At 43.8% G+C, this 17383-nt stretch overlaps 1 protein-coding gene across 1 annotated transcript; it reads right to left on the bottom strand.

Annotated features, from left to right (window-relative positions):
- Positions 1-75: 75 nt before the first annotated feature.
- RNF139 (ring finger protein 139) lies at positions 76-16642 on the bottom strand. Its single transcript, XM_082235645.1, has 2 exons — positions 16198-16642; positions 76-2164 (listed from the first exon to the last, which is right to left on the bottom strand). Exons 1-2 carry the CDS (start codon positions 16379-16381, stop codon positions 342-344), a joined length of 2007 nt encoding a protein of 668 aa, XP_082091771.1. The 5' UTR covers positions 16382-16642; the 3' UTR covers positions 76-341.
- Between the last annotated feature and the right edge of the window lie 741 nt (positions 16643-17383).

The raw sequence follows: 17383 nt of genomic DNA, 5'->3' as shown, positions 1-17383 counted from the left end.
AAAGTGCGGGAACGTTTTGACACAACTTGCACACTATAATTTTTTGATCAATTAAGAAGTGTTTTGTTCAACTGATTTAAAAAATATGCGAAAACACTTTATTCCATGTACAATAATGTACATAAAGTTTAAGGTGGTCGCAAAAGAGACCAGCAGTAATTAAGAGGTATATTTACAATCGCACATCACAGTAAATTGACAACCCCATTCACAGATTCAACATTTTGAGATACTGTTCTTGTGCTCAGTTACACACTGATGAAGTGAAGCTTTTATTCCATAGTTGAACTCCACTATTAACACCCACCCACAGTGTTCAGTACATGACATTTTAAACCAAGTCAGGTTCCCTGTTCTGAGTGTTCTTCGGGCAGTGTGACAGACTGACTTGAATTCTCAGTCTCTGCTTCCTCCTCACTCTCAGAACTGTCATTATCTTCATTTAGTTCATTTTCCATATCAGCAGCTGCATCTTCTCCTTGCAAAGGATTTTCATCAGGTTCATTTTCATCGAGTGCAACAAAGCCATTGTTATTTGAGATATTGAGATTCTCCTTCTCCTCAGTATAAACTTTTTGATGGCACATTGGACAAGTGTCTTGAATGTAGAGCCATTTCCGAAGGCAAAGTGCATGGAAGTAATGGTTACATGGAGTAATACGAGCAGATGTAGTAAACTCGTGGTAGCAGATTGCACACACGTCATCGATTTCACGTAATCGCTCTCCTTTGACTTCAGGAAGTGAGTTGATTTTCTCAACAGCTGTCCTGCGATTGATAAAGGTTTTCCAGCCATTCTTTGCCTGCAGGTAGATGTTGAAGTAGGCATGCAGACACATCATACAAGCCCGGATTTTGCTTCCTGATTCAAACACCATGGTGTAAGCACCATTCCCAAACATTATTACTCCAAATATAAACTCAATTATATTGCCCGTCGATCGAACATAGTAGACATAATCATCAAGCTTTTCCCATAGGACATTATAGTAGCCATCAATCATAAAGAGTACATACACAGTGATAGAAACAATAACCTTCAGGCAGAGTTCCACGCAGAATGCCGTAACAGCAAACAGCCATGTATTTAGTGCATAGTGGTGCCAAAGCATGTAACTGAGCAAAATTGGAAGAACAAAGAGGCAAGCTGAGACGAAGAGCACAGGAAAGTGTCTGCGAAATGAGGACACATGGGAGGCACTCAGAGACATTAGGACAGGGTCTGTCATTCCGTGGATAAAATGCAGGACTGCGGTCAGCAAAAGGCACATGTTTCGACTCAAGCGAACTAGTCTCTCTTCTGGCTTAAGCCCACTTAAACCAGTCTGCAGGGCCAAAATAAAAAATAAAACTGGTGCCACAAAACCAAGCCTTTTGTCGTCTTCATCAGTAGATCCAATAAAGGCCAAGATACCAAGCCCCAGGTAGTGAGCTATAGATGAAATTACAGCACTCATGCCTAATACAGTTAAAGTAGAATCACACCCGCTGACAATAAGGCTGCAAAATAACTCCCAAAAACTGTCCCAAGAAATCATGTAAAATTTAATGCCTGGATCAGCTTCTGCCATTTTGATGAAGAATGTTAATACAACAGCTTGGGCTGCCAGCCTCGTTAGCCAAAAGACCCGCAAAACTGATGGAAAACGAATCCTTTTCCATGTATCTTCCAGCAACAGTTGTAATCCATAAATGCGATACATGTGCCTTATAAGAAGATAGACATACCGTGAAGAGTAGTAGAACCGTTTAATTTTATAAACTAAAACGCCCAGGGTGTATACTGTCAAAATGAAGCCTGAGGTAAAGACTAAAATCTGCCTGATGTGTAACGGCAATTCAACGATCAAGCCTACAAGAGGAATCAATAAATCCAGTATGATTAGCTGAGAATATATGGACTGGATATTTAACAGTGCAACGTAGCCAATTCCAAAGGCAAGCTGAAGGACAGAGAGTGCCATCCCTAAAGAAGGTCCTTTATGAGGAAGGAGCTGAACTCCAAAAGGTGTTGTATAAGAGGCACTGTGGAAGTTTATGTGCAAAAAAGCGTAATAGTTCACCATCACTGATGTTGCGGCTAGCAGGAGAGCGGAGCTGATCGTATAAAACTTGAAAAGTGATCTTTGTGACAGAATCAGAACAACACTGGATACAAAGACACCTAAAAGGAGGAGGAAAGGAGAGTTAGTTGTCTGCACACTCTAAAATGACAATTGCTCAATGACTAAAGCACATGCACTTTGAACAAGTGTGACTGTTTGTTAAGTTTTCAGCCCTCTCTGTAAATTCAATCTACAGTTCAATTTTATAGAAGCTGTACTCCAATTAATCCAATCGTAGTAAATACTAATTTCCACAAAGCCCAGAATATCAACTCTTGAACAGGCATACCTCACTTTATTGCACTTCACAGATATTGTTCCTTACGAGGCTGCTTCCAGAGGAAGGAAGCCCGCCCCCCTTCTGGTCTGGAGCTAGGTTTCCCCCTTTCGCCCCTGCAGCCAGGGGGGTCTGGCTTAATAGACTACAGTATAGCCTAAACATCACTTTTATATGTACTGGGAAACAAAAAACCTGTGTAACTTGCTTTACTGCAATATTCGCTTATTGTGGTGGTCTGGAATCGAACTCGCAATGATCTCTGAGGTATGCCTGTATATTCACTTGCTCCAAACTACTGAGGACAAATAAGCACAATGGAAATGAGGGCAAACTAATCACACGTTTGATAGCATCAATTAGGCCACCATTTCTACATCCATTGCTGTTCCTCTGTAGCAGCTGAGACCTCCTACCAGCAAGTAGGAGATCATCAACAGAGAGCAATATATACCAAAGTCATGCTTGACCGGGGCCAGAGGGGGGCCATTTTAGTGATCACACCCTGACTGTGGGATCTGGTGCTCAGAAAGGTTCTTCACCCCTTCCCTGAGGGTCTTTTGCAATAAGAGACCTTCCTTTTTAAGAAGGCCTTGGTTGCTAGATGGGCTTTTAGTTTTTTATGGCTTAAATACTTAGAAAAAACAGCAGTAAAAACTAGATGATAGCGTTTAGTATTTATTTGTATCTTGATTTCATGCATTCTATTTCCCCTCTGCATATAGGTTGTGTTGTTTGTTTGTGTTTTTGGTAGGCATCCTGAACTTTTTCTAAATACAGACGGTATTCACATATATCATGTAAACAACAGGAATATAACAGGGGCCGCCAACCTTTGTGGGCCCATGAGCAACTTGGAGAACTGAAACTGTTATGAGCATCATGCACACACTGTGACCCCAACACCCCACAACCTTTTTTACTGGCTACAATGAAATGCTGTTTTAAGCCTAACTTCAGTAGGGGAACTGAACCCTTTGGGTGCAAGGAAAGGCCTCTGGAGGTACATCTTTATCTGAAGGTGCCACATTGGCAATCAGCATTTTAAAATTACATTGTATGAAGGTAGGAAATGGTCTAGGGAAATAAAACAACCATTTTTGGATGAGTGAACAGCATTGTAACTGTACTTAACATCACAGCCTGTTACTGCCTACTATACCCATCACTGATTTATATACTGGTTACGCTTACACAAACACTGAAAACACTGTGTATCTGAAGAAGTGTGCATGCACACGAAAGCTCATACCAAGAACTAACTTAGTTGGTCTTTAAGGTGCTACTGGAAGGAATTTTTTTTATTTTGACTATGGCAGACCAACACGGCTACCTATCTGTAACTGAAAACACTTGTTTTTCCAACCCCCCAGAAGTATGTTCTTATACAATAAGAGTGCAAACCAGGCATTTCTTGCGGTGTTTTAATACAAAACCTGCAGGTGTGTCAATGACAGGGTTAACAAGCAATATGGCCAACAGCCAAGCCCCATTATCATGCAGTTTCACTCTACCATCTGGGTGCTGCTTTTTGCTAAGTTGGTTTATGTAGCCAAAAACACCTTGGGCTTAAGGTTCTCCACAAGACTTCCTGTCAGTTTTTGCCAAAACGGGGAGAGAAAGAACCATGTACACCACCTGGAGCTTCTTGGAAGAAAAGGTGGTATACGAATTTAATAAATAAAATAAAACCCATAAATATTTGCAGGTTGGGGCTCCTAATATATTTTTGTGCCCTACCAATTAAGTATTTGAGGTTTGCTGATGAATACTGCTTGCCTAATATGATGACAAGAAAGCTCATGACTGGAAGAGATCAGTGATTAATTAAATGATTAGAGCAGGCATGTCCAATGTCCAAAGTCCGACCCCTGTGGCAGTTTATTTCCTGGGGTAAAATCCTAAAAAAAAAACCTCAACAACTTCAACCCTAAAGAAAGGTCAACAACTTTGGCTGGCCCTTACAGCCCTTCACTTCATCAAATCTGGCCCTCTTTGAAAAAAGTTTGGACAGTACTGGTTTAGAGATTGTTTGAGCATATTACACAGATCCTGGTCTGAATGCACTGGTTACCAATTCATTTCCAGGCCCAATTCAAAGTGCTGGTTTTAACCTATAAAGCCTTAAATGGCTCAGGACCGCAATACATTCAAGGACCGCCTCTTTTCACATGAACCTACCCAGATCCCGAGATCATCTTCTGAGGCCCTTCTTTATGTACCTCCTCCTCGAGAGGTCTGGAGGGTGGCAACATGAGAACGGGCCTTCTCTACAGTGGCTCACTGTCTGTGGAACGCTCTCCCCAGGGAAGTTCGCCTGATACCTTCATTATACATTTTTAGGCGCTAGGCAAAAACCAGGCCTTTGGTTGGTTTGATTGACATCCTATGGCCTATTAAAATGTTGTGGGGTTTTTTGGGGGGGGGGATATTGGGTTGTTGGTTTTATTTTGATTATGTATTTTGTGGTTTTATTTTGATTTTATTCTGTGACCCTAAGACCTGCAGGTATAGGAATGTAGTGGAAATGCGAAAGACAATTGTATTTCAATGAGTTAGGTGGCATGTCCCTTTCCCTTTAACAGCCCCAGGTGGGGTCTGCTGGATTCTTGTGTTTCACACACCTGTCAGGAGTTTATTGGGTTCTTCTGTGTTGCAAGTGCTGGATGGATGCCGGCTGCAGGTAGTGGGAGACTCTAAGCCGCTCTGTATTAATCATGAGTAATGCCTGGTGCACTTGATTACATCAAGGCAGGCTATAAAAACCATAGGTGGAAGGGGCCTGGTCAGCTTCTGCCCCGACCAAAGGACCTGATGCTGGGAGACCGGCAGTCAGGGTCTTTCTCCTGCTGTTTTACCTGGGGCTCCGGACAGCTGAAGGGGAGATTGGGTAGCCCCTGTCAGGCATGTTTAATTTTATGCTTTGCATGCCTGCTGTTTATTTGTTAATGAAACTGTTTTGGCTCCCCTTCCACCTCCTCATTCCTTTTTTCCAGATATCCTTGGAAAGAACTGCTGTATTTGGCAGAACAAGGGTGGTATATAAATTCAATAAATAAAAAATAAATAAAATGTAAGTATCGGGCAGACAGCACAAGATGGATTTTAACGTACAGTGGTACCTCGGTTTACGAACTTAATTCGTTCTGGAAGTCCGTTCTTAAAGCAAAACTGTTCTTAAACCGAGGTGTGCGCTTTCCCTAATGAGGCCAGCTGCCGCCGGTGCCCTTCCACCATTCAGCTTCCATTCTTAGACTGAGGTAAAGTTCACAAACTGGGACACTATTACCAGTTTTGTGGAGTTCTTAAACCGTATAGTTCGTAAACAGGGCTGTTCTTAAACCGAGGTACCACTGTACTTGCTTTTACCTATGAATGAAATGGTTCATGAAGCCCTCAAATTTGGGCCAATCACACAGTATCTGAGAGTTGACAACTTTCTACTGAATTTCGGGAAAAGGCATATCTAAGATGCCAGAGAATTATTTGTATTATTCAAAACACTAGTCAATATCATCTGAAACACCGCATTTAGCATTGGTATTTCAAGCTAAAACAGATTTGCTTGCACAATTTATGACACAGCCTAGCAGCCATTTGTCGGCAGGTGCTTGACAGCGCTCCTTTTTCTACTGTCCCAAGCAGCCATGAAAACAGATCCATGAGCAAGTCTTTTATTTAACCACTCGCCTAGTCATCACTGGCAACCAGGAATTCCAGTGTGTGAGAAATTCCAACTAAACATCAGGAAGAACTTTCTGACAGTAAGAGCTGTTCAACAGTAGAATGGACTCCCTTGGGAGGTGGCGGACTTTCCTTCCGTGGAGGTTTCTAAGCAGAGGTTGGATTGCCATCTGTCATGGATGCTTTAGTTGAGATTCCTGCCTTGTAGGGGGTTGGACTAGATGACCCTTGGGACCCTTCCAACTCTACAATTCTATGAAATTATCTCCAGGCCAGTGAGTAGGCTGGAGAAGGGGCAGAATGCTATTTCTGCTACAGCAGCTCACTCTGTTTTTGTACTGGTCACAAAGAAAAGGGTTTTACTGCCTCCACAGCCCCTGTTTGAACCTGAAATCCCTCATCCTGTCTTTTTACTCATAAGCATTGGTGTGGTGGGCAGCATTACCTCCTTTCTTCCTTCCTTCCTTCCTTCCTTCCTTCCTTCCTTCCTTATTTATTTATTTATTTTACTTGCATACTGCCCTTCATGTGAAGATCACAGGGCAGTTCACAACAAAAATACAAAATGAAAACACATAATAAAAATGAAAGCAAACAAAACAACACACACACCCCTTACAGGCAGAATTAAAAGGTCACAGAATATTAATACAATAAATTCCAGGATTTTACAATAAATACAATAAAGCCAGGAAAGGTAATCTTGCCACCTCAATAGTAGGATGGGGCGGTCAACACGCCAGATTTCCCCACCTCTCCTGCAAGACAGTAAGCTTTCCCCAGCTCGTATATTAGGAACATGCTGGGAACAACATAGCCTGTGTCTCTAAGAAATGGAACCTGAGTGAACGGTAGGTTTTCAGAGAGTCAAGCAGGAGGAAGGTCAGAACGGCAACTCCCTTTATGAGTAAACAGCACACAAGTAAAAATGCTTCCAGGCTGGTAACTTTGGGGGGCTTACTAACAGGATTGCCTTGAGCCCTGTGGGACTATATTTGGCTGGATGGGTCACAAGTTATTCAGGCCTCACTTAAAGGACCATTACAATCAATCTGGAAAACAAGCAGCAGCAGCGACCAGAATGATCAGAGGCTGCTGAACGCAGATTAAGAGCTTGGTCATGCCTTACAATAATTATTATTGGAGAAGTACATGAGTTATTAGTGCACTGAACTGAAGTTAACTCATAAGGAAAATTAACAAATCTGTTTATAATCTAATAGTGATTATTATTTCTTGAATCCTCTTTAGCTGAGAGGCAATATGATTGTACTCCAGAAAACATTGGTGGTGGCACTGGCAGGGGGAATAGCGCTACTAGTTAAAAGAACCAAAGTATATACTTTTTCCATTATGGGTTTTTAAAAAAAAGGATTTAGAGCCACTAATTAGCCATAAGAGCGAAGAACCTGGTTTCAAAACAACAAGATAACTTCAGATAGAGTATTCATTGGGTTTCAACTATTGCCCAATGGGCCAGAAAGATTTCCCTGTCATGTGATGTGGGATGAAGCAGTGGATCTACTAAGATTCTTTGGTGCATTCAAGGCAAATGGGTAAAAAGTGCTCGAGTGTTATAGTAGCTAGTGTCTCCTCTTCTGGCTTAAAATAACTTGTTTATAACAGTGACCTTTCACTCATACTAGACGGCAAACCTATATTCCTACCAGAGGAAAGTAGTGAGACGCTACTTCTATTCTTTCCAAATTGGATTGAGGGAATAAACTTATTTGGATGGATTGACTAGGACATTTATTCAACGTTCCTTTAAGGCTTTGCGGAAACAAGGATTTGGATCAAAATATAGTCCCTGGAAAACAAAGGAAAAGTCAAGTGAAGCTTGTCTTTTAACTGTTTTACTGAGGTGAGAGTAGCCAGAGTATGCAAATGTGTTGTAAATGTTAACATTCTTTATACCAGTGTTTGAAACTACCATTGTTCTAGGTGCATTTTGTGACAAGGAATTTCATTAGTGTGAGCAGTTTCTGAGCTCTGGGCACAGTTCTGCGCCTAAGATTTCAGATTAAAACTGCAGAGTTGAAATAAAGGAAGACCTTCTTCTGCCTCCCCACTTCCAGCCACTCTCTGAAGACTGGAGAAGAGCCCCTCTTAAGAATATTAGTGGGTGGGCAGGGGAAGGACTAGACCATGTGGAAAATGAACGTAATATTTTAGCTGCAGTTCATTCATTTTCAGCTTTGTATTCTTGTTATTAAAAAAGTGCGCCTAGACATTCCGTTGTTGCGCCGATAACCTAGGTTTAAGGTGCCATTTAGCTCCTAGCTTTCATACCTCCGTTTCTAACATGGCTTTACACACTGTATATTTGTATTTGGACATGAAATTACTGCAAAGCGTTCTGAATAATGTGTAATTGGACATGCAATTCTGACTTCACAATAAAAGGGGGGGGGGAAGCTGATGTTGGCTTCTAAATCAAAAGTTTCTCAATGAAAAATACAAGAACCACTATCCTAGTAATTAAAGCAAGGGGAAATAACCTTTTAGATGTATATCAACTGCATGATTATTCAATGTGTTTTCTAAGGGGAAAGGTTATAGGACTGCCAAATGATCTCTGGCTGAGATAATAACTGCTAAATATTATATCTCTCAGGAAGTTGTCTTTTCTATCTGTAATCTTATTATACCAGCTACAGTTCCCACATGGGCCAGCAAATAAGGAGCTCTCTTAGCTATAGCCATATATTTGAGTAAGGGAATATGCCAGTATAAATTTAAACCATTCAAGATATATCCAGAGTAGGACTGGGCAATATTATCAATATGTGGACGCAGACCACAATGACAGCTTCACTCAGCCAGCGGTATATCACTGGTGAAACTGCTGCCGCTTGAGTCCCCAAGCCTCCAGGGCGCTAATGGGGGGGGGGAACTAGCTAGGAGCTGGAGGCAGAGGGACTCAAGGTGGCAGTTTCACCAGCGATATACCACAGGTGAAACCACCATCACACTCTGCCCCAGCAGAGAGAGAATCAAGCTGAATCAGCGAGGAGCGTGCTGCTGCCCTCACCTCAGCCATGCAGTTTTAAGGAGCCCCTGACCCGCAAAAGCCAACAACGGGATGGATGCTCCATTAAAGTGCTCCCCCTTCCCAGCTGAGAGAGCTCAGATTCCACTCCTGCTTGCACAGGAGTAGGAGTGGGAGCAGGGCTGCTCAGGTGGGGAGCGTGAAGCCGACTGGATATGGAGAGAACTGTACATTTTAGGATATTCATAAATTCATACGTGAGTGCAGGTTATGTAAAACCACCTGTATCTCCAACATACAAGTGCTCTATATGATTACAAAAAATATTCTCAGTATCTCAACAAACCCAACAAAAATCTAACTCCTTGAAGATAATCTACCATAGCATCCTGAAAATCAAACTCTCTACCATTCTCTCTCCAAAATTATATAAATCGGTGTCATTTTGTTTGAGGAGTATCTGAAGTAATTCTGGTCTCTTGATAATCTTCTCCGTAATTGCAATAACACATACTCTAAGTAATCAGGTTTTCACTTCTGGGATTTCATCATCCTTCCAAAGTCTAGCCAAAACATTTTAGCTAGAACTGGATACAGTCATACCTCATGTTATGTTTGCTTTATGTTACGTTCTTTCAGGTTACGTCCCGCAGCAACCCGGAAGTACCGGAAAGGGTTACTTCTGGGTTTCGCCGCTCGTGTATGCACATAAATGCTAAACCGCACATGCGCACAAGTGCCAAATTGCGCTGCGTACCTGCACAGATACGGCGCTTCAGGTTGCGCTCTTTATATGTTGCCAACGGGCCTCCGGAACAGATCCCGTCGCAACCAGAGGTACCACAGTATTGGATATGAGACATGGTCAAAAATATGCAATAGAAATGAATTCTAAGAATTCTCTGCAAATGAATAAATGCTATGACCTATCATAATACAGCAATTCCTTAAAATGTCTGTCCAGTAAATCACTCACATATATTTCCACTATCCTCTGACTAGAGTTATGGCCCTGAACCAAAATTGCAACTAGATATGAGGAAAACATATTAGACAACCCAGGGCTTATCTGGACATGACCCATGAATCACAGTATCTGAACACCCTATTGATTCCTAGAAGAAGCAAACATACATCCAAATGTTAAAGTTCAAGTTCAAGACTTATTATGAAAGCTCAATGATACACAACCTTCTCCCTGACTATGAAATACCCGGAAGTCAAATTGTAATATACTAGGGACAATCGGCTTCTATCTCTTACCACAAGCAAAACTTCCCACAATTAGCTTAGCAGACCATGGTCCCAATCCAGAGAAGTCACATTCCAAAAATCCCCCTGAAATTAACGGGATGTGCTTAATGCAGGTAAATGGTACTAGTTTCAGCAGAATTAAGCACAACTAACAGTCTCAATTGGTGCCCCAAATTAATTCATAGTTCAACACTTTCCAATAAATTATGCTGCAATGTTATGCGCACCTGCTATTAAGTCCCATGGAAAAGAATAAATCTGCGTAGACATGCATAAGATTGTCTCAACTTCCTTAAAAAATCTTAAGAAAAGTGTTAGTTTAATTCTTTCTGAAACACAAGGTCCCACAATATTTATAGGAGGAAGAACGGGGAACAATACAAATCTCTAAAACTTAAAGGGCTTTTATAATATGGCTACTCTTTTTAAATCAAGGCTTTTAAATTGAAGAAAAAAGAGCCCCTATACAAGCTGCATCCATTTTTTAGACTACATTGATCCAGATTTTTATTTTTTATTTATGCAATTTGTATACCACCCTTTATCTGAAAATCCCAGGGCGAGCCAGATGAACAAGATGAATGTGGCTTATGTAAAATCTGAGATAAAGAAGGAATACAATTCTAAATACAAGGGCTTCCATTCTAGACTCTCCTCATCCCCTAATCCTTTCAAGAAAGGATAGTTATCAAATGGCCCTAATCACTTAATCTTATCATTTTACCCTTAGCAGAGATCATCCAGTAACTGACCTGATAGATCTCATTTATATAAGATTAGCTTCAAAGCACTCAATTTTGATGCATCTTCACAATGGAATGATAATAGACATGTTTAATTACATGTTTACAACTTTACCACCCCCTCGTCATTATCACACAAACTATGACCATGGAAACTGAAGCACATAGCACTTAAAAGCCTCACCCTGCTATGGGGGGAGGGAATTCCACCTCTTTTATTATTAGTGTTTCTATAGTAAGTGATGAGTCACCAGTTGAGGTTACACCCCCTGAGTATTATGCTCTGCAACACCCTTTCAGCTGTTATTCCAATGTACTACAATGTACCTATTATTCTGGCTTAATGCCTATCAGGCCACGTTCCAGACACAAATATCAAGCTCGCAGAACAGAACTATGATTTACCCAGTAACACTACCACAATTGTCATAGTTTAATCTCCAAACCAAAGTACTGTATATGGAAACTGGGGAGGAAGGGAGGGGTGAAAACCAATTCCACATTTGCATACTGCATTGATGTCTAGTTCAGAGATCAGACATCACAGACTGCTCAGAACTTGTTTATACAGATCAATAATTTATATAATTATTATATTTATTTATTTATTTATCTATCTTCTAAAACTCTTTCTGCTTTGTAAGATTATAAAACTCTCATGAATGGGAATAACATCTCAGAAGGTATGGAGAAATCCAAGAATGATTTGAAGTACCAAGGGTTGTAATATGCAATATAGGTTTCTATACACCCTGTATGGTACGCTCTCCCAGTGTCAGTAAAGCATACTTCTGGTCATGTGATCGAACTTCACTTTCCCCCTAGTAGTTCTCCATATGCCCTTTAAATCTTCTCTGCAGAGTTTGTGGATCCTCTGGGACAGATTTTTAACGGTGAAAGGTGAAATCCCACTGCACAAACAGAAGTCTGCTAAGGCAATGCCCATGCAACTTAGCCTCACTTAGGAAATGTGACGTCAAGTTTCATAAAAGTCCATCCGTCCCCACCACCACCACTACAGTATAAATGTGCTCTAAGCAAATCAGCGGATCTTGTCAGGCTAATAGTTATGGTAAAACTCAATTATGTAAAAGCTTTTATAGAGCTCCGTGCTAAATTAAATTGGAGCTGACAGGTAAATTCATTAGAATGTAATTTGGAATGCAACATAAAGATGAAAGAATGAGGAAGATAGGAAGAGCTGTTTAGCATTTAGGAGCTATCTACTGTAAGTAGTTTTGCTAAAAAGCTATTATAAATAATAATAATAATAATAATAATTTATTATTTATACCCCGCCCATCTGGCTGGGTCTCCCCAGCCACTCTGGGCGGCTTCCACAGAAACCAAAAAACACTAAAATATCATACATTAAAAGCTTCCCTGAATAGGGCCGCCTTAAGATGTTTTCTGAATGTCAGGTAGTTTTCCATCACCTTGACATCCGATGGGAGGGCATTCCACAGGGCGGGCGCCACCACCGAAAAGGCCCTCTGCCTGGTTCCCTGTAGCTTCGCTTCTCGCAATGAGGGAACCGCCAGAAGGCCCTCGGCGCTGGACCTCAGTGTCCGGGCAGAACGATGGGGGTGGAGACGCTCCTTCAGGTATACTGGGCCGAAGCCGTTTAGGGCTTTAAAGGTCAACACCAACACTTTGAATTGTGCTCGGAAACGTACTGGGAGCCAATGTAGGTCTTTCAAGACCGGTGTTATGTGGTCTCGGCGGCCGCCCCCAGTCACCAGTCTAGCTGCCGCATTCTGGATTAGTTGTAGTTTCCGAGTCACCTTCAAAGGTAGCCCCACGTAGAGCGCATTGCAGTAGTCCAAGCGGGAGATAACTAGAGCATGCACCACTCTGGCCAGACAGTCAGCGGGCAAGTAGGGTCTCAGCCTGCGTACCAGGTGGAGTTGGTAGACAGCTGCCCTGGATACAGAATTGACCTGTGCCTCCATGGACAGCTGTGAGTCCAAAATGACTCCCAGGCTACGCACCTGGTCCTTCAGGGGCACAGTTACCCCATTCAGGACCAGGGAGTCCTCCACACCAGCCCGCCCCCTGTCCCCCAAAAACAGTACTTCTGTCTTGTCAGGATTCAACTTCAATCCATTAGCTGCCATCCATCCTCCAACCGCCTCCAGGCACTCACACAGGACCTTCACCGCCTTCACTGGTTCTGATTTGAAAGAAAGGTAGAGCTGGGTATCATCTGCATATTGATGGACACCCAGTCCAAACCCCCTGATGATCTCTCCCAGCGGCTTCATATAGATGTTAAAAAGCATGGGGGAGAGGACGGAACCCTGAGGCACCCCACAAGTGAGGGCCCAAGGGTCTGAACACTCATCCCCCACCACCACTTTCTGAACACGGCCCAGGAGAAAGTAGCGAAACCACTGTATAACAGTGCCCCCAGCTCCCAACCCCTCTAGACGGTCCAGAAGGATGTTATGGTCGATTGTATCAAAGGCCGCTGAGAGATCCAGCAGAACTAGGAAACAACTCTCACCTTTGTCCCTAGCTCGCCGGAGATCATCAACCAGTGCGACCAAGGCAGTTTCAGTCCCATGATGAGGCCTGAACCCTGATTGGAAGGGATCCAAATGGTCCGCATCCTCCAGGCGTGCCTGGAGTTGTTCAGCAACCACACGCTCAATCACCTTGCCCAAGAATGGAAGATTTGAGACTGGGCGATAGTTGGCCATACTGGCCGGGTCTAAATGAGTTGTTAACAGGCAATATCCTCTACCAGATAGTAGTTCACAAATACATGTGCCATTTTTATTATTATCAGCTGCTTTTCTTCACAAAGTTACCCAAAGCACATGTTACTTGTGGCATATAAAAAACCACATGAAAGTGGGGGAAAGAGAAGCAAACTTTGTTCTACAGTATTTACAACTGCACATTTATCTAATCATTTAGGGGAGATTTTTATCACATGCAAGCAGATAAATGACTGTTTTCAAGTCTGGTTTCCACACCATTTCATGTGACATTTCTTGCACGAATAGCACTTCTGTGCAGGAAAAAGCAAGCAAACTGTTTTATCATATACAAAAACCATGCATATCTATTTTGTTGCCTGTATGTCACTAGTTATCTGAATAATATTATTCTAAACAGACAACTGCTATCTAGGTAAGAATCATAGAATTGTAGAGTTGGAAGGGACGACGAGGGTCATTTAGTCCTTCTGCAATGAAGGAATCTTTTGCCCAAGGTGGGGCTTCAACCCACAGCCCTGCGATTAAGAGTCTCATGTTCTACTCACTGAGCTACCCCAGCACAAATTGGAAACTGGTTCTGCTTGAACCAAGATATGATGACCAAATTACCAGCAGGCCTATTGCAAAAAAGCAGAAGGCATTGAAACACTAGAGGTTATAGTTAACAGTTGGGCAACCTTAGCCCACGACAAGATCATAAAAGGTCATTTTACAGTCAACAAGCTGTCCCTGGCAAATGTTTAGCAAACTAGGCTCTTATAAAACTTCCAGTGCTGGGGACTAGCTTTCACTACTTTTAATTTTAGGGGGGGAACCCATACTGCAGTTATTTTGACTGAAATTCAAAGGATGGTAGCTTAGCTAACAATCCAAGGGAAGCAGAAAGACTGACCCAGGTGTCAGCATTAAATAAACTAGGGGTTTCCCAAACTGTAGTCTGTGTGCCAACAGTGATCCACAAATTTCATATTGATCCTTAAGTGTATTTTTATTGTGTTTATGTGGGAATACAATCTGAATCATACCATGCGATGCAAACTGTGATATAATAAAAGTTAGAAAAGAAGCAATTAAAAAACAATTAAAAATAGACAGCATCTAGCACAGTGTGTCACAACTGTGACAACAGGTAGAAAAATCATTAAGTGGTGCACTAAGACCAAGTGGTCTGTGGGAGGAAAATAATAATAATAATAATAATAATAATAATAATAATAATAATTTATTTATTATTATTTATACCCCGCCCATCTGGCTGGGCCTCCCCAGCCACTCTGGGCGGCTTCCATAAAAACCAAAAATACAATAAAATATCACACGTTAAAAACTTCCCTGAACAGGGCTGCCTTAAGATGTCTCCTGAATGTCAGGTAGTTGTTTATCGCCTTGACATCTGCTGGAAGGGAAAAAGGTTTGGGAAGCCATGACAAAAAGAAAGTGGACACATCTCACTGGAAATCTGGGTCAAAATAAAAAAATTCCTTCCAGTAGCACCTTAAAGACCAACTAAGTTAGTTCTTGGTATGAGCTTTCGTGTGCATGCACACTTCTTCAGATACACTCTGAAGAAGCTCATACCAAGAACTAACTTACTTTATTTTGACTATGGAAATCTGGGTGTGAGGAAAGCAGAGCTAGGAAAAAGAGATGCATTCACTGTGCAAAACTACAGTAAACGTTTAGCCTATTCCAGCCAGATCAATAAACGTACATTTTCACCCTTTAGCATCCTTCAAAAATGCCCTTCACACCCCTAACTCTAAATGGCTGAAGATGTGCTGCTGTTTCAACACTTACTTATGGGTCAACCGGGGATTAGCAAACATCCTTTTTACAAGGACAACAACCACAACCACCAACCCGGTGCAGTTTTCATGCTCTCAAGGGGAGAAAGGAGGAGGTGGTTTAGGTTGGATTCACGCCCGAGAAAAACAGGTAGGCGATCGCCCTCTTCTCTCCCCAACGCCAATTAAAAGTAAGAGTGCAGGAAAGTTGCCGCACAAGGAAGCGCGGAGAAGGCACGGCGACCGTTCACCACAGAAGCTTCTTCCGGGGTGGCGGAAAAAAGGGTTGGAGATGTATCCCCCCCCCTTACATAAAAACCCTTCCTCTCCACCTCCAGAGTAGCCTATAGGAAGGGAAGGGGATGACAGAATTGCATCACAGAACTGTAGAGTGGGAAGGGCTACCGGGGGGTCATCTAGTCCAACCCCCTGCAATACAGGAACCGTTTGCCCCACGTGGTGCTCGAACCCGCGACCCTGAGATCTCGTGATCTATACTTACTGAGGTAAAATTGGGACGGAGGTGGGGGGGTGGAAGGCCCACCCACCCACCCCTTTCTCTCCCCCCCACCCCCCCCAGCGACAGGCATTTAAATGGGGTGCTCGTGAGGGGTGGGGGAAGGGTCTCTCACCCATCAGCCGCAGCAGCCCCCCCAGGAGGCCGGCCCACAGGGAGTCTCCGGGGAACACCGGGGACGAGTTGAAGATGGCGTCGATGAGGAAAAGGCTGGGCACCCGCAGCGCCACCTCCGCGCCTTCCCGCAGCCACGGGGCCAGCCGCTGAGGCGGCGGTTGAGGGGGGCCCGGGGCCGCCATCCCCGAGACCCCGCCGCCTCCTGTCCGTCTCTGGGCGGGCGGCGGGGGGAAGGCAGAGAAAGGGCACGGCGATGACGGCGGCCGCCAGTTACCGCCGGGCTCTCGCCGCCCGGGACCCCGGACGCAGGGACGTTGCCGACGCCGCCGACACCAGCGCTCGCGAGGAGGCCGCCGCCATCATGTCCGCGATGCCTGCCTGCCTCTTCCTCCCTCCTCCTCATCCGCCGCCCGCCCGCCAGCCAGCCGGCGCGCGCCGCCGCCTCCTCCTGCAGCAGCGACGTAGTCGCCGCGGCCCTCTCAGAAACGACGCGACGGGCGGGGGAGGAGGGGGAATGGGCGGGGCCACGGCGTCCTCCCCGTCACAATGCCCCGCCCCGCCAATAGGCAGCCGGTGCTGGCGGCGGCGGCGGCGGCGGGGTTGGTGGGTGGAGTTTAGGACTGGGGAAAAAAACCACCTCACCCATCACCACCATCAAAGGTAACTGTCGAATGAGCGGCGCGAGCGCACCTCGCACCCGCCAATCCGGAGCCGCCACCGCCGTCGCCGCGCACGCGCTGGGAGGTTGGTTCCCCCCCCCCTCAGGCGAGTCGTTGGTCGCAGTCGGGGCTGACCTCAGTGCCTCCTCGCTGAGGAGAAGGAGAGGGAGCGTGTGAGGGAATCTCGGCTCCAACCGGGTTTTTCCTCAGCAGCGTTTCGAATTATTCATCTGATAAAATTTATACAGTTGATTGTAAAAAAAACAAACCACACACAGACAGACCTCAAAGGACTTTGCAAAAAGATGAGGCAATAAAAGCGAAGGGGAATTCACAGCCCTGCTTTGAGACATACTAAAGCTTAACATACTAAAGCAGGTTAAAGTTCATCTCAACTTTAAGCTTCCTCTGAGTAGGCTTGTCTAAAAGAGGTTGTTCTTTTTAGCAGGCGCTGAAAAGAATAAAAGGCGCCTACTTTTAAACAGCATATTTATACGCAGTGCCTGATTTACGTATAAGCTAAAC

The sequence above is a fragment of the Podarcis vaucheri genome (genome assembly GCF_965113315.1).
Source record: "Podarcis vaucheri genome assembly, chromosome: 8".
NCBI lineage: Eukaryota > Metazoa > Chordata > Lepidosauria > Squamata > Lacertidae > Podarcis > Podarcis vaucheri.
The sequence above is the reverse complement of the archived record's forward strand: the minus strand, read 5'-3'. Positions and strand labels throughout refer to the sequence as shown.